This window comes from Microtus ochrogaster, unplaced genomic scaffold, assembly GCF_000317375.1.
Source record: "Microtus ochrogaster isolate Prairie Vole_2 unplaced genomic scaffold, MicOch1.0 UNK5, whole genome shotgun sequence".
Lineage (NCBI taxonomy): Eukaryota > Metazoa > Chordata > Mammalia > Rodentia > Cricetidae > Microtus > Microtus ochrogaster.
Genome location: NW_004949103.1, coordinates 7,515,669 through 7,533,263, shown reverse-complemented (window position 1 = coordinate 7,533,263; position 17,595 = coordinate 7,515,669). Strand labels below are relative to the sequence as shown.

At 41.6% G+C, this 17,595-nt stretch overlaps 1 protein-coding gene across 3 annotated transcripts in view; it reads left to right on the top strand.

The window, feature by feature from the left end:
- The first annotated feature begins 1,586 nt into the window (after positions 1-1,586).
- Bod1l1 (biorientation of chromosomes in cell division 1 like 1) overlaps positions 1,587-17,595 on the top strand; it is a 55,917-nt gene continuing 39,908 nt past the window's right edge. For 2 of the 3 annotated variants that reach the window (XM_005365973.2, XM_013353311.2), the window contains exons 1-6: positions 1,707-1,943; positions 7,791-7,915; positions 13,301-13,491; positions 14,096-14,707; positions 15,337-15,486; positions 16,427-16,593. In XM_005365973.2, coding sequence (XP_005366030.1) covers positions 1,707-1,943; positions 7,791-7,915; positions 13,301-13,491; positions 14,096-14,707; positions 15,337-15,486; positions 16,427-16,593 — 1,482 coding nt within the window. Of the gene's footprint in view, positions 1,944-7,790; positions 7,916-13,300; positions 13,492-14,095; positions 14,708-15,336; positions 15,487-16,426; positions 16,594-17,595 lie in introns of all 3 variants that reach the window. The other variant, XM_013353310.2, reaches the window with a different exon arrangement.

Below are 17,595 nucleotides of genomic sequence, written 5' to 3'. Positions count from 1 at the left end.
GGCGTTTCAAGGTCCCTGCCAGCAAGCGAGCTTCAGTAGCCTGTGCTTGCAAACCGCACAAACCGCCTGCGTAAAAGAGTCAGAGTTTGCTGACCTTCCTCCATCATATCCCAAACAAAACACTAAGCCTTTTCATATTATATACACACTTGATAACATACACTTAACATATTGCATTGCTCTCTTGGTACACTAAGAAAAAACAATTTATAATCTCATCTGTTGCCAAAATTTGTTTTGAAAGATGATTACAAATATATATTTGGTTAGTGTGGTGGTACATGTTTTTAATTCCAGCGCTCAGGAAGCAGAGCCAGGTGGATCTACATAGTGAATTCAAAGCCAGCAAAACCTATATGGCTAGACCTAGTCTCAAAAACAAAACAAAACCAAAAAGAAAAAAAAAAGAAAAAAAAGAAATGAAATTATACTTTACACCACTTTAAATGTAACTGATTTTTTTAAATGTTTTTTGTTTTGTTTTGTTTTGTTTTTGAGACAGGGTTTCTCTTTGTAGCCCTGGTTCTCCTGGAACTAGCTCTGTAGACCGGGCTGGCTTCCGAACTCACAGCTCTGCCTGCTTCTGCCTCCCAAGTGCCGGAATTAAAGTAGTGAACTCAGAGATCTTCCTGTCTCTGTCTCCTGAGTGCTGGGATTAAAGGCATGGGCCACTACTGCCCAGTTTTAAGAACAATTGTAAAGACAATTTAGCCCCAGGACAGGAGATTTCCTGATGTACGAATTGGGATTAGTAGAGTGTCGTAGTTAGTTAGGGTTACTGGCTTGCTCCCTACCAGCCTACTTCCTTTAAAACAAACAAAAACCCACCAGCCTGGGGTATCCGCACCCATAATTGACTGGGACCCTCCTACATCAATCATAATTAAGAAAATGCCCTCAGACTTTCCAACAGCCAGATCTTATGTTGGCATTTTTCTCAACTCAGGTACCCCCCCCCACACACACACACACAGATGCCGGTAGCTTGTGTCAAGCTGACGTAAAAACGGCAGACTACAGAGAGACCTAGTCTTAAGTGTCTTCCAAGGACTAAACGCCCTAACGTGAGTAGATGCCATGCCTAAGACACAAGGCCATATAAGCTTCACCCACTAGTCCCATACCGAGGCCGGTAAGTTAAAGACAGACAGGCAAACCAGAAGAGTAGCTAGGAATGCCAAAAGGCAAAAGGGATGGGTTGGGGGAACAGAAAAGCGAAGATCCTAAATTCATCCTTCTGGAAAGAAGATGGACAGAATCCTAGACTCCGGAGAGTTCGCCCGCAGTCCCAGGTACGGCTCGCACTAAAAGCGCCTACGAGTCTCCACCACCCGGAGAAAAAGGGACAAGAGCGACGGGACTGGCAGCCGCTCAGGTAAAACCAGGGCAACGCCTCCCTCCGGTCTACTCTGAACTGACGCGGACGCCACCACAGCCAGCTCTAGCCCGGCTCAGCCTCGCGAGGGCGCTCGCGCCTCGCCTCGGCTGGAATTGGACCTCGGCGGCTTCCGTAGCCAGACCTTAGGCGCCGCCGTCACTGCCTTTTCTTCCTTTCCCTCAGTTCCTTTTCACTTCCGGGGTAGCTGTGGATCCGCTGGTTCCGTAACAACATCCCGTTGGCTTCCCTCAGGCGGCGGGACCTGTGTAGCCGCCTCCCCCGAAGCGCCTGCCCGCCTGGGCTCGCGCGCTCCCCGGCCCGGGCCGCCATGGCCACCAACCCGCAGCCGCAGCCTCCTCCGCCCGCGCCTCCTCCGCCGCCGCCTCAGCCACAGCCTCCACCGCCGCCGCCGGGCCCTGGGGCTGGTCCCGGAGCGAGCGGGCCGGGCGGCGCGGGAGCCGGCGCCGGGGACCCGCAGCTCGTGGCCATGATCGTGAACCATCTCAAGAGCCAGGGGCTCTTCGACCAGTTCCGCAGGGACTGCCTGGCGGACGTGGACACCAAGGTGCGGGGCCGGGACGGCGGGTGGCACGGGGAGCGGCGTCCCCAGACCGGACCCTCGGAACTGTCTCGCTCACAGGGCTTCCTTTGCAGCCGCCCTCCGTCCTGAGGCGGTGCGCCGTGCACTCTGCAGGGCTTGGAATGTTCATTCATTCCCGTGCCCTTGTGTTCCTTTCATAGGCTAGTGTTCCTTGAGTACCTACTATGTGCCAGGTACTGCTTGGCCTCCACGATTACACTGCTTGGTAAGCGAGACCAAGTCATTCTTCTTAGAGACACTGGTTTGGAAGCATTAGGGCAAACGGGACTCGGTTTGGTGTTCATTTCTTGTGATTTATCGCTCTATTAACTTTGCACCCAAGTTGCTTTTTTTGCCCCCCCCTAAAGTTTTTTCGGTTGTAAACGCCACAAATTTGGCTTTTGCAAAAATCGTAAAGTGGTATGGAGTAATTTGCAATGTGTTTTGCTGAATGTTGGCGGGGAGGTCGAGTAAAGACGCGGTTGTAGGAAGGCAAACCTGGGCAGACAGAAAAGTGGGTTGGGATATGTCGTTTGATCTCTAGCAATGACTGCCTGATTTAGTAGTTAGGTCAAGTCAGCTTGCTAAGATGAGAAGAGGCAGAGAGAGATGGAGATAGATTGGAGCCATTCCGTGGGGAAAGCGTGGAGAAGAAATGACAGCAAATGCTGAAGTGAAAGACGGGGGCGAGGGTGCGTTAGGCGAGCGAGGACGGGGAGGCCAGAAGAAGCAAAAAAGGTTCCCCGTCCAAAAGGAAGAGGAACGGAGGAACCCAGTACTGACTGTCACAGAAAGGTGCTTTAGCCGGGGCAAGTAAACTGTCTTCTTGGCAGAGTGACCCGAGGGTGCAGGAAGGAGCAATCAGTGTAGGCAGGGAAGAGCTAGGGAGTGTGTCTGGAAGCGGGTGAAGGGAGACGTATTGCTTCCTAGTGCGGGCTTTTAGTTACCTTCTTTTGGTTTTCTTTAGGGTTTAGTGTATTTATTGGGTTTTGCTTCAAAGTGGTTGGGTTCATATGATTGGAGTTGTGATGATGGAAGTTTTTTTTGTTTTGTTTTTTTGGTCCCCCCCCCCCAGACTGACAGGTCTGAAAAACGTAGTTTCCTTAAAAGGCGGGTGTTTACAGCACCTGCAAATCCTGGGCCTTTGAGATGGACTGTACACAGTTGTGCCATCTCCTCTAGAAAAATTCCTCCTAAGTACCTGAGGATATCTTCTCCTCCAAGGATTCTTCTGGTCCTGGGTCCATTTCCTACGATGCTGGAGGTGGGGATTTTAGTTTATTGGGGTGTGTATAGGAAATATAATGTTACCTTACTGAGGAACTATCAGCTGTATTTTAAAGTCATTGCTATTGCCCTTTGAACAATACTTTAATGGGAAAATTATGTCTAATGACATGATCAGGTAAATATTTCTGCATATAAAGCTAGTGGTTTGTGAGCAGCTAGTGGATATTACACTTTGATGGTCTCAGAAGCCTGTGTATCTGTGTTGTCATTGTGTATATTGGATATAGAAATTAAGTTTAATATACTGATGAAGGAGGTGCAGTCTTTATAATTCAACCTTTTATTTATACTATTCCCATTCATTGTTAGTATTGTATGCCTGCTGTATTCCTCCCAAAACTCTCAAAAGTAGATTATTAAGATAATCCTTGGGGAAGAATAGTTGGTATGGAAGTCTAAGAAAAGCTAGGCCCTTCTCTTTAAATGCTCGCATTAAAGTGATTCTAGATGATTACATGTGGTTCGGCCTTGTGCTGAGGATAGAGAGCTGAGACACCACAGAACATTCTTCTCTAAATAAGAGAAGCATGAAACTAGTTAAGGGCAGACCTGAAATGACATCCTCTGCCCAGAAAGTGGACACAGGAGGGCATAGTTACTGGAAATTTCTATAATGACGTTTTCTGTCTCCCAGCCTGACTTCTGCCTTCTTTCTATCCCTCTCTTTTCTTCCTCTCCCCTAGATAACAATTGTGCTGGTTTAATTTAAAATATTTGTGATTAAGTCACATTTCTACTTTTTTCTAATTTGTAAAAAAGAAAAAGTATGCTTCTTAGGAATATCACATTTTTACAATACAATGAGTAAGCCAAAATAGAGATAAGAGTCCCTAGTCATATAAAGGACTATTATTATTTTAATAGATCTCTTGAATCTCATCTGCCGCTCATGTAAAGTATGGTATTCTTCACAATCGTACCTAAAAGACTGTCCTGCTTTCACCCTAACAGTCTACCCCACCTGTAGTGTATAGGCTGTTAACAGTCAGTGGATTGCCAGTCACACATGTGTAAGAGTCAAGACATTTGATAGCTTTCAGGTGCTCTCCAAGAAAGACTGTCCACCCTAGTGTGTCTGCACCAGGATGAGATCTGCCACTGTCTACTGCCACTCCTGGAGCTGTATAATATAGTCCTCCCCGGTGCTCCTGCAGTCATCAGTGGTCCTTAACTAACAAGACTGTTCTGGCAAATCAGATTGACTGTCATTCCTGAAGAGGCTGGACCTTGGGCCTTGGGCAACTCCAAAATCCACCTATACCAGTAAAGCTACTCCATCTAGACAACCAGTCATCAGATGTTGAGTCAAGGTGTGTGGCTGGAAGCCATTTTGCTCCCTTCTTATTGATTACCAGCTGGAGAGTGAGGAAGGACGGTCAAGTGGCCCATCGTTCTGTCCTAGAGGAGTTGATGGAGCAAGAAAATAGAGCTTCTCTTCCTATTAGTGACAAAGGCAGTTTTTTGATCCTTTCTCAATTAGGAATGGCTCCTGATCAATTAGTTCATTCTCTGATCAAACCTTATGTACCAGGCATTCCTTAGAAGCTGGGAATATAGCAGTAAACGAGAACCCTGCTGTTTGACAGCTTTCCCAGCAGAGAAATAAACAGTAAGTAGTATGTAATCATCTCTGTACAAAAGAATAAGGCAAGAAAAGCATGAGGAGGCTTACTGTTCTGTTCTGGGTAATCTTTCAGTTAAGATACTGTGTGAGCTGTCCTTGAAAGGACTGGAAAAGTGGATGCCTTCCAACCCTAGAGCAGAGGGAGTGCAGAAGACCCGAGGCAGAACTGCTGAGAGAGGAAAGCCAGCTCCTCCTCCACCATTCTAGTCAATTTTGTGTCTCAGCTTAATTGTTTGGGTGGGGGGATTTCTAGTACTGAGAAGTTATTAGTGAGTTTGAGCAAAAGATCATGATCTGACTTATATTTTAGATGAGGTGATAATTCATGATCTACTTTGAACAAATGTTTTGATAACACTAGCGTTAGAAAATTTAACATACTCTCTTGGAAGATGGACGTGAGTTAGGCTTGGATAGGCAGGAATATCAGCCATTGAGAAGCCTTGGAGCATGGGTGTGGAAAAGGTGGTAGGGAATAGTTCTGGACATCCTCCCGAGCTGCAGCTTTGGCCGGCTGGCATCTGTAGATTTTGCTCATCACAAGAGCCCATTGACTTTAAATTTAAGGCAGGATCTGCCATGGAGCACAGGCTGGCCTGAATTCAGTATGTAGCCCAAGTAGACCTTGAAATTGCCATCCTCCTGCCTCAGCCTTGAGATTACAGACCTGTACCATCATGCTCTGCTAATGGGAAAATCTTAGAAACCAGAAAAACTTTCCTTTGGTGGAGCTGAAATTAGAATTTCTTTTGAGGGGTCTGAAAAGCTAAATAATTCAAGTTTAATAAACATTTGTTAAAAGAAGAAATACACATTATAAACGTTAGGGAGAAAGACATTTTCAGGTTGATTTAAACTGAGTGGAGCGGGGCATACGTAAATAACTGAGCGACTGAAAGAGAAAGTAGACAACAGCGAAAGTCCGAAATTGAAAGTGAGGAAAGAGCATCTCTTAAGGCAAGGCCCTTCGATCTGTTGGACAGTAGTTACCTAGTTATTCGTCACTTACCTGCGGAGCAGTGTGGACAAGAGCAGGGCTGCATGGCAATACAGTGCCCTGCAAGAACTGGTGAATGGTGGTATGTATAGAAGATGGCAGGGGGCACTGGAGAGATGGCTCAGTGGTTAAGAGCATTGCCTGCTCTTCCAAAGGTCCTGAGTTCAATTCCCAGCAACCACATGGTGGCTCACAACCATCTGTAATGAGGTCTGGTGCCCTCTTCTAGCCTGCAGACATACAGACAGAATATTGTATCCATAATGAATAAATAAATAAATATTTAAAAAAGGGAAAAAAGAAGATGGCAGGAACTGGGAAAGAATGGCTGTATGATATTTGTGGTGTCAGAATGACCTGTGTTCCAATGAGCTCTGAAGGTGAGAGCTTTGTCAGATGGACAAGTAGAGGGAATGGGAGTATGAAAATTGGCTGCTGGCATATATGCTTTTAAAGGAGAGAGGGAGAAATGGCACAGGGTGATACTGTGCTATTTTTCTTAAAAATCATTCTAGGTCACCTACCTATATTGAAGGGGAAAAAAGGCTGATAAAGGAAAGATAACCCTGAATGAGTAGGTGAAGGGACTAACTTACTAAGTGAGGACCACTTCTTTCTTTTTTTATTTATTTGGTTGGTTGGTTGGTTGGTTTTGATTTTTTTGAGGTGATTTCTTTGTAGACCTGGCTGTCCTGGAACTCGCTCTGTAGATTAGGTTGGCCTCGAACTCAAGAGATCCACCTGCCTCTGCCTTCTAAGTACTGGGATTAAAGGTGTACGCCACCACTGTCCTTACAACTATTTCTTAAATAGGGTTTTTTTTTTTCCCCGAGACAGGGTTTCTCTATGTAGTTTTGGTGTCTGTCCTGGAAATAGCTCTTGTAGACCAGGCTGTCCTCGAACTCACAGAGATCTGCCTGCTTCTGCCTTCTAAGTGCTGGGTTAAAGGCATGCACCACCACCGCCCAGCTCTTCCTTCTTTTGGGGGAAGGCAGGGATAGGGGTTCAGAGCCCTAGACACTGTGCCTTTTGAGCAGACTAGTTCTTGTAGGATCTGTCCTGAGCTGTGTGGAATAGTCAGTAGCATCCTTGCCCTCTCCTCATGATCTAAAGTGCTTTAGACAAATGCCCCCTTTGGGGAAGAGAGTTTATAATCACTCCTGCTTGAGACCTACTTTTACATCAGATTTGGGTTATAGTTCAGCGGTCTGTCCCTGAGTAATTTCTCTTGAGTCCATAACTTTTACCTGATATATTACCATCACAGACTTTGATTGTTTTAGTTATTGCATACTTTGCCAGGTGAGTTGTGTTATGCTCAGGTATGGAATCACTGTGCTCATATTTATAATGAATTTCTACTTTCAAACCTCTTTGTGTAAGCACCAGGTCCCAGTCTGTGTTTTCAACTTCATTTCTGTTGCTCTTTGTGCTCTCTTCACCAACAAAATTAGACTATCAATATAGGGTTCCCTAATACTTCTGACATTGTATTTTTTCTAGTCCCCTTGTTATTTTCTTCTGTCACAAAGAAGGCTGTTCTCCTCCCTAGTTACATCATGTAACTTTGAACCAATTTTTCAGGTCAAATGTCACATTCTCAATCAAGGCTTCTTTCCTGGGCTTTGATGCCTTTCTTTGTTTCCAATACTCCAACATTAACATTTTTGTCTTGTTTCTAGTCTTTTGTCTACAAAAAAGTCTTTGTCTTACTTTATTTTCAAACAGCTTGTCTTAGACAAAATAGGACTATTTGAAAGTTATGACTGAGAAGCTTTCCGTCCACACTATTAAGAAGCCTTAGGCCTATTAAGTACATTAAAATTTCTGAAATGGTTATCAATATTATTTTAATTAGTTAATATTAATTAATGGTTTCTGGAATTTATGGGGTTTTTGCTGTTGTTGTTTTTCTTTCTAGCCTGCCTATCAGAATCTGAGGCAGAGAGTTGACAACTTTGTTGCAAACCACTTGGCTACTCATACCTGGAGTCCACACCTTAATAAGAACCAACTGAGAAACAATATCCGACAGCAAGTTCTGAAGTAAGTCTGCGTTAAAGTGCACACCTCAGTTTAAAATTTTTCTCCTTACCTTGTCTGAAAACCAGCAGAAGTACATTGTTCTGATGCTGGCAGTTTGGGGAGGTTGATGTGACTTGGTCCAGCATAATTTTGGAGAATGGCCTCATCAGTTCATTTTTCTCCTACAAATTCTAACTCTTTTCTTTTATTGTAATGGTACTTAAGCATTCAAGAAAAGCAATAGCATGGCTTAAAAGAAAATTTGTCCAAGAAAAATCTCTATGTAAATATTAATAGACAGTTACTTTCATGACAACTTTCTTATTTAGCAAATAGAACATGATAGAACCCTGAAGTTAAAAAAAATCCCTTGTTTGTAGGTGTTTTGTCTTCTAAATATATAGGATGTCGCCAAAAGAAAATATTTTTGCATCAGCACAAGAAACAAAGACTAAAAAGCTGTAATATTTTTAAAAGTCTGGAATATTTACATTTTAAAAAGAACAAACTTGATTTACAACTTTTTACTTGTTTTTGAATATAAATATTTGCTAAGACAAAAAGATGTTCTATCCCAATTGTTTAAAGAGTACCTATTCTTCCTGCTCTGACAAATATTTATATCCAAGAACATTTATAAAATATGGCTTTAAACAGGTGAGCAATCTAGCTCAAGCCCATGTAGTGTGATAGTTCCAAGCCCCAGGAAGCCCAGAAATAAAAATTCACCAAAAAGTCCATTTAGCTCCAGGTAATACTAGAAACCTGGAGTTAGGAGCTTAGACTGTGTCGCCCTGTGTATGAGAAAAGGAAACAGCACTGGCTTTGTTGTCTGTGTTTTAAAAGCACCTGTAAAAGAGTCCAGGTGACATCAAAAGATGCCATCAGAAGGCTGCTTAATAATACCTGTTGGTAAAAAATCAAAGCTGCTTCCTGATGATACGCAAAATATTCATCAGTATGGCTATAGAATAGGATCATTTCACGTTCCCTATCCTCAGCTGCCCCAGGAACTAACTGGGGACCTCGCCTTGGGCACCTGGAAGCCCCTCTAGGTCCAAGTCTCTTCCCAACCCTAAGATGGCTACCTTAATTAAGATATGTGCTTCCCTGCTCCCCTATCCAACCTTCCTGTATCCCAATCATCCCGTTGCCCCAAGTTCTCCCCATCCTACCCTTCTCACTTTTTTCTCCCCATTTCCCCTTACCCACCTCCCACCCCACCCTTAAGATCCCGATTTTTTGCCTGGCAATCTTGTCTACTTCCCCTACCCAGGAGGATAGCTATATGTTTTTCTTTGGGTTCACCTTCTTATTTAGCTTCTTTAGGATATCAAAATATAGACTCACTGACCTTTATTTGTAGCTAGAAACCAATTATGAATGAGTACATCCCATGTTCATCTTTTTGGGTCTGGGTTACCTTACTCAGGACAGTATTTTCTATTTCCATCCATTTGCATGCAAAATTTGAGAAGTCATTGTTTTTTACCGCTGAGTAGTACTCTAATGTGTATATATTCCACACTTTCTTCATCCATTCTTCCATTGAAGGACATCTAGGCTGTTTCCAGGTTCTGGCTATTACAAATAATGCTGCTATGAACATAGTTGAACAAATGCCCTTGTCATATGATAGGGCATCTCTTGGGTATATTCCCAAGAGTGGTATTGCTGGGTCTAGGGGTAGGTTGATCCCGAATTTCCTGAGAAACCGAAACACTGCTTTCCAAAGTGGTTGCACAAGTTTGCATTCCCACCAGCAATGGATGTGTGTACCCTTTTCTCCACAACCTCTCCAGCAGAGGCTATCATTGGTGTTTTTGTTTCCTGAAAAGAAGATGCTAGAAGGAGTCTTTTGAGTGACAGGCCAAGAAGGCCCTTTATTTCCACAAAGGCCTTCAGTAGAACAGTAAGCAAAGTAGCACAGGAATGGGGAGGACGGGATAGCTGTGGTGCCCGACTCACATTTACATGCAGTGCTGCTGATAATACAGGGCTCTGTTTCAGCATTCTAGCTGCTGCCCTTCTCACACGTGATTGCATTGCTTCGTTACTTTAATGTTCAAATCTGTAAGATAAGGAAGCTGTCTTTTTTTTTTTGTTTTTTAGGTGAGGGAAATGTGAAAATCACTTAAAGTTCTAGTATCAATAATATCTTTACCACAGTTCCGTGTTGGTAAAAGGTAAAGAAGCCAATGACTGGACACTGGGAAGGAGAATGGCTGAATTCTGGAAAACTTAAATGCTAGTCTTCCTAAGACTTCTGTTAAATTTCCTCTTGTTATCCTCTGGGTATGGAGGTCAAAGAAAAAGTTTGGGATTAATTTCTGTCCCTTCCACTATGGAATCCAGGCATTGAATTCAGGTCCTTGGACTTACATAGGGAGTGCTTTTAACTCCTGAAACATCTTGCTTGCCCCATTTGCAAAGTTTTATGTTAGTGATAATAGTATATTAAAGTTTTTCTTTTTCTTAGAGAAGGATTTGTTTTGTTTTGTTTGTGTTTTTCTGTTTTGCTTGTGTTTTTGTTTTACAAAAGGGTCTCATTTTATAACTTTGGCTGTCTGTCCTCAAACTCACTCTGTAGACCTGGCTTTTCTCAAATATACAGAGACTTTCCTGCCTCTGCCTCCTGAGTACCAGGATTAAAGGCCTGCACCCCTACACCTGGCTTAGAAAAGGATTCTTTAGTTGTTTGCAAATTAATACTGTATGGATAAACTAACCCTATAAACAACTGTAATCTGAAGTAGGTTTTCATAAACACACTGGAGAAAGTATTCAGCTGATTGACTAAGGTTAAACCATTGCAGTTTGTCATTTCTGTAGAACAAAATGGCCTACTATCAGCAACTTAAGATGGATTAACATAGTAGCTTATCTTTTGATTCAGAAGGAAGGAAATTCTTATTCTGTTTATATATTCATTTATGGTGCAGAATCTGAAATGTTGTATAGTTTTCTATAATGATCTTGACAGAATTTTAAAAGAGAAGGATTTGATTTGATTTATGTATGTACTTATTTTTTTTTCAGTAATAGAGGTTGAATATAGGTCATCATACATACAAAATAAGCATTCTATCACTGAATTACTTTTTAAAAAAAAAGGGGGGGTCTCAGTATGTAGTTGTAGTGGCATTTCATTTGTATTTTAATAAATAAAGCTTGCCTGAAGATGAACGAGTAAAACAGCCTTACTGGTCAGCCTTACAGACAAGGTAGTGGTTAACACCTTTAATCCCAGTAGCCACACTGGTTGCCATAGAAACCAGGCAGTGCATGCCTTTAATCCCAGTGGTGCATGCCTTTAATCCCAGCTCTAGAGAGGATTCTAGGATGGGAGGAAACTGCTCTTAGTCTCATTCTCAGATTCTTGGAGGCAGGATCACCATTTTGTACTGAGGTCGAGGTAAGAGCCAGTGGCTGGCTGTTTTGCTTTTCTGACCTTCAGGTTGAGCCCCAATTTCTCTCTCTGAATTTTTATTAATTGTGCCTCATGTGGTCATGTCTCAAAGTCTATATGTAGCCTAGACTGACCTGGAACTGGAGTGCTGGGATTACATGCCTGACTTCAGCCTTCTTTTGTTTTGTTTTTGAGAAAAGTTCTTCAAATTCACCCAGGCTGGTCTTGAACTCTTACCCTGATTTTTTTTCCTGTTGCTCAGGCAGGTAGTAGATATGGGATTATTATGGCTCAGTCTCCTAAATAGCTGACATTATTGGCATGCACTATAATACCAGGCTTGCAGGGAAGTAGCTTTAGCCGGAAATGTAACATTTCTCTTTACTTATGGCCCGAGGGCTGAGACTTTCCTTCTGACTAGGCAGCTAGGGACTACCTAAGGCAATGAGCCAACAAAGAGCAGTGGATCAATAGCTCTGGACCCCATTTTAATGTAAGATCAAAGTTGATCTCCATGGGAAGAAAGACTAAATTTAGGCGTATTTTGTTTACAGGACAAAAAAACAAAACATAGGCAAACAGAGAAGACAACCTGAAACAGTATTTTGGGTTTAGTGGATTTTATACTTGAATTTTATACCTTTGTACGTATGCCTCACAACAAACATTTATTTATTTATTTTAAATTTTTCATGACAGGGTTTCTCTGTAGCTTTAGAGCCTGTCCTGGAACTTACTCTGTAAACCAGGCTGGCTTCAATTCTTTCTGCTACATTTGCAAGTCACCTTTAAGGGGGACAAAAAAGACACCTTTAAGATACAACACTGTTTTCAGGATTTGTGTTCTGTTTTTTAATCTTGGAACTTTAAAAAGCAGGTAACCTACTTTGCTGCATATCAGCTCATTTTTCTTTATGTCCCACATAAATAAAATTATAGTAACACATGGTTGTTCAGAGCCTCCGGGATTGAGAATCCAGTCCACCCTCACTTCTGACAGGTGCACTTAGAAACAGCATTTGACAGTTTAAGGATAAACACCTTACCCGTTCTATCCAGAAAGATGGAGGCCAAGAAACAGGAGGTGACTAGTACCTCAGTTTCCAACAGTGTCCTGGGTACTAATTCCTCCTAGTGCATTCTAGAAGGAAATGTGTTCTTAAGTCCATTTTACTCAGATGTCATTTTACAAGAGTACTGCTTGTGTCACTGCTCTGTCTGTCTTCTGTGATGTTTCTTTAACTTGGAGCCTCTTTCCTCCCTTCCTCTTCTATATATATGTATCAGGACTCAGTTCAGATGTCTTCTCCTAGTGGAATATTCTCAACTTACATAGGCAATAATCCCTTACAGTACATGGTATAAGTTCATGCCTAGCCCCTTGTATTTTAGTTGTGCCTGTGTCTTTAACCAGCGTAGGGCCCAGGTCTGGCTTGGTGGCCAGCATGGTGCCTTTTATGTAGAAGACATTCATAACCTGCCTCTTGAACAACTAAATCATTCTGTTTTATAGCAGGAAGGTAATAAAAAGAAAGCCAGACATCTTGAGTTTTATTTTTGCTTTTCTTGTTTCTTCTTCCTTAATTTGATGAAATTATACTTTGTGTATATTCTTTACTTAAACTGGAAACTCTAAGACTTATAAAAAGTTTATACTTTCTATTTTTAAAAAAAGAAAGTTTCAAAGTCAAGAGATTTACTTTAGCCCTGGAACTCATCAGTCGCGAGGTGCTCTTGTGTCCCAGAGATGGAGGTTGATGGAAGCTCCACCTCCCTTGTGTTCTGTAGTACTGAAGCTACTTCCAACACCTTTTATATGTTTCAGTTTTTCCATCAGTGGTGCATTGCTGGAGAGTTTACAGATGTCTTTAAAACCACTTCCCGAATAGACTATTGAAGGTTGAACATATTTATAATAGATACTAATTATTTAAGATAATTTATGCAAATAATATAAAATTATTTCTTTACCTCTCTGTGAATTACCCGTGTTTTAGATCAGGAATGCTGGAGTCTGGTATCGACCGAATTATTTCACAGGTAGTAGATCCAAAGATCAACCATACATTCAGGCCTCAGGTGGAAAAGGCTGTGCATGAGTTTCTGGCCACACTGAATCACAAAGAGGAAGCAGCTGGCAACACAGTTCCTGACGATGAGAAGCCGGACTCTTCTGTCATTACCCAAGGTGCTTTGGTTTAATCTTGTCAGTCCCTGTGCTCTTCTTGATCTGATTGCCTAGGTAGGGAAATTTGGTGTTCTGACACCTTGCTCCATTTCAATATCGCTCAAATTCCTCAACTAGCATGACATTTCTTTTTTGAAATTAAATTTAAAAAGCATTTTAATAGTAATGAGTTTATGAGTTGGGCAGTGGTGGCACACACTTTTAATCCCAGCACTCAGGAGGCAGAGGCAGGTGGATCTCTGTGAGTTCGAGGCCAACCTGGTCTACAAGAGCTAGTTTCAGCACAGACTCCAAAGCTACAGAGAAACTCTGTCTTGGGGGATGGGGGAGAGAATTTATGTGTGCGTGCTCACTATAAGAGAGTAAGTAACTGGAATAATGAAGGCATTCTTCTCACAACTGGAATGTTCTCAGATGTGTTGGTGTCTTTCCTTTAAACACTGTGCTCAGGAGACAGAAATTTCTGAGTTTGCATATCAGTGCTGTACTTGAAAACCTACAGGAACATGCATTTCTGCACAGCTTGTAACAGTGGTGTGTTGTGTGGATAAAGTAGAAGAATGTACTTTTTTGAATAAATTTATTTCACATCTTCTCCTTAAAGGTGTTCCTGCTCCTGGGCCCAGTGCTAATGTGGCCAGTGATGCCATGTCAATCTTGGAAACCATAACTTCTCTTAACCAAGAAGCTCATGCTGCTCGAGCTTCAACAGAAATGTCAAATGCCAAGACCAATGAGAGAGTGCCCAGAAAACTCTCATCTCAGCCTAGCACTGATGCCAGCACTGACAGGGAGAGAGGCTCTGAGGACGGGGCTGATAGAGAAAAGGCTACTCCTGATTCTGGAGCCGAGGGGATAGAAACTGCTCCCAAGTCAGAAGAACCTAGCGATCTCTCTTGTTCAATGGAAGAAGCTAAAAATCACATGAAAGAGAATAGCTTACTTGTACCAACTAAGGATGCTCAGCAGGAAAGCAGTGACCAAAAATATAAATCAGTGGACAAAGCAGAAAAGAAACCAGACAGTAATGAGAAAGGAGAAAGAAGGAAAGAAAAGAAGGAAAAGACAGAAAAGAAAATTGATCACTCCAAAAGGAGCGAAGATATACAGAAAGTGAAAGATGAGAAGCAATCAAAGGACAGAGAAGTGGAGAGCATGAAGCCTCCTTCTGAAAAGATCAACAGCAGAGCCAGGACTGCCGAGGGGACGAAAGAAGGTGCGTACACCCGTCCATGCTGCTTTCAAGAGCAGAATGTCCTTAGAGGAAGAGTGACAGTGTCACATTTGGCTTTGAATTTTAATGATCTGTTTTGATGTTTCCATATCAAACTTAAAAAAATATAAAATAATAAGCTGGGCGTGGTGGCATACAACAAAAAGCCCAGCCCAGCACTGAGCATGCTGATTGCAGGATCCAGGCCAGCCTGGGCTAAATAATCAAGTTTTATTTGGGCTAGGGGGAAGAGGGGAAATAAGTATTTACAACTTCGTTACTATACATATGTATCTATTCACAATGAAAATTAACAGAAAAACTATAAACTCTGTAACTTATTTATTCACACGGTTCCAAGCAACTTAAGTTATATATGCATGCTGATCTTCAAAATACTAGGTAGTAATAATCGGTTATTAGAAATTTACATTTGTGCATATCTGCACATTACAAATTAATAGCTATTTTTGCAAGTTACTGTTTTACCTTTGTATTTTATTAAGATAGCCTTTCTGAAAGCTAATTTCTTTGATATCTGTTTAAAGCAGGGAATTTTTAATGTATAGGGCTTAGGTTTTAAATATGTTCTTATTTCTAGTTGTTTACTTTGTTTCATTTTCTTCTTTAAGATTGCTCTTTGATGGATTCTGATGTGGATGGTCTCACTGACATCACAGTTAGCTCTGTCCACACCAGTGACCTTTCATCTTTTGAGGAAGACACAGAGGAGGAAGTTGTCATGTCTGATAGCATGGAAGAAGGAGAGATTACATCAGATGGTAATGCACTTTTCTCAGTATCTCTGTGATGTTTCTATTAAGCATTATTTGTGTTCTGTCTAGTGTGGCTACTTCTTAACAGAGTGTGGCATAACAAGAACCTGCTACCTTGTGATTGCAAGACTGGCCTCTGCCTGAGCTGTAGGGTTGTCTGTCTAATCAGCTCTGTACAAGTTACTGTAAAACTTTGTTCTCCATAGCCAAGGTCAGTCTGGTATACATAATGAGTTCCAGGACAGCCAAGGAGACAGACGGACATGAGATCTCAAGTGTGCTTTAAAGTGCACCTTCAGGTGAATTTCCTCAGCAGTGACAAAGACATTCCTCTCATGTCCTCTGACAAATAAGAATTAACTACTTGTCAAAAATACATTGTCTGAAATAACTAGGAGGAGCAAAAGGCTAGGGTGGCTCCAGAAGCTTTGACTAAGAGAATTCCTGAGTTAATAAGCCAAAATGGCATAAACAGTAAAGGGAAACTTCAGCTTAGACCTGCACACCATCCACTAGCTTCCCAGCAGATCATAATCATGTAAAGGCCTAGCAGTAGTCAGTCCCATGAAGTGTTTACTTGGCTTCCGTGTTGAGCCTGCAAAAGCGTGCTACTCCAGGGAGAGTGGAGCCTCAGTTCTGAGTGCCTCGCTTGTGACTTGCTCTTCTTTCAAATCAGTTCTTTGCAACTTTTGTCTTCAGTTGTTTTTTGTTTGTTTGTTTGTTTGTTTTTAATAAAACAAGTTCTTACAGTGTCTCATTTTTCTTGGTCTGACTTTATATGTGAGGTGAATTATAGTTTTTTAAGATGTCAACTTCTGAATTTTCTTAGACACCCCTTTGGACCTTTAAATATACTTAAAGTATATTGGTGTTTTTTGCTGCTCATGTGACATGTTGATGCTGTTGCTGGTTAACAGAAGCACTCTTTATATTGAATTCTTTCCAGATGAAGAGAAAAACAAGCAGAATAAAGCAAAAACTCAAACCACTGAGTCTGGTGATGGGAAAGCCAAAAGTGTACGGCATGCTTATGTTCACAAACCTTACCTTTACTCAAAGTACTACAGTGATTCTGATGATGAACTCACAGTAGAACAACGGCGCCAGTCCATTGTAAGTTAAGTTCCCTCCCTTGCTGATTTAACAGTGGCCCTCAACCTTCCTAGTGCTATGACCCTTTAATGCAGTTCCTCATATTGTGGAGACTCCCAAGCATAAAATTATTTCATTGCTACTTCATAACTATAATTTTGCTACTGTTATGAATTGTAATGTAAATATCTAATATGCAGGGTATCTGATATGAGACCCCCGTGAAAGGATTGTTGAACCCTCAAAGGGATTGCAATGCCCAGGTTCAGAACTGTTGTGATTTAACCTGTTGCACCAGGTTGACAAAATTTGAGTAGTATTCTGCCCAAGGTACAAGTTTGCACAGAGCAGACATGACCTTGCCCTCAGGGAGCTTGCCATGGAACTGCGTAGACTAGACAAAAAGGTGATTGTATCATTGTTACTAACAAGTGAAAAAATGCAGCATATTATGAAAATCCTCATTTCATATAAAGATACAGTGTGCAACAAGTATATTTTGGGGGAAATGCAGTCCATTGATTTCCTGGTTTGAAAATGCTTCTATCAAGTATCATTCAATTAATGATAGCTTTTAAAGCAAAATTCATTGGTTTTTAAATGGCTTAAAATTTAAGAAACATTAAAATATGAAAATATTTCAAGATAAAGAGGGATGTTGCAGAAAACACTACAAAAATGTGATTGCTAGCTAGTTTTCCTTCTAGACTTCTTTCTTAGAGAGGCTATTGGATAGGAGCTGTGCACCTGCTTAGGATTTTTGAAATTTTGGCTGTGAGCTCTGAGGCAGAAAGGGGTAGTAAGAATAACAAAATTATTGTAAACTCTCCCTTACTGAGATTCTGCCCTCAGAAAGTCCCAGGAATATAACCACCAAGACAGATTGGTGTAGAATTTACCTGTCTCTTAAATCTGCATTTCAACTGTTCCTTTAGGAATAATTGAAAAACTATGAGGGGCTTACCCACTTAAGCTTGATATTCATATTTTTATAGCTTTTCCCCCTTTTTTGTTGTAACAACT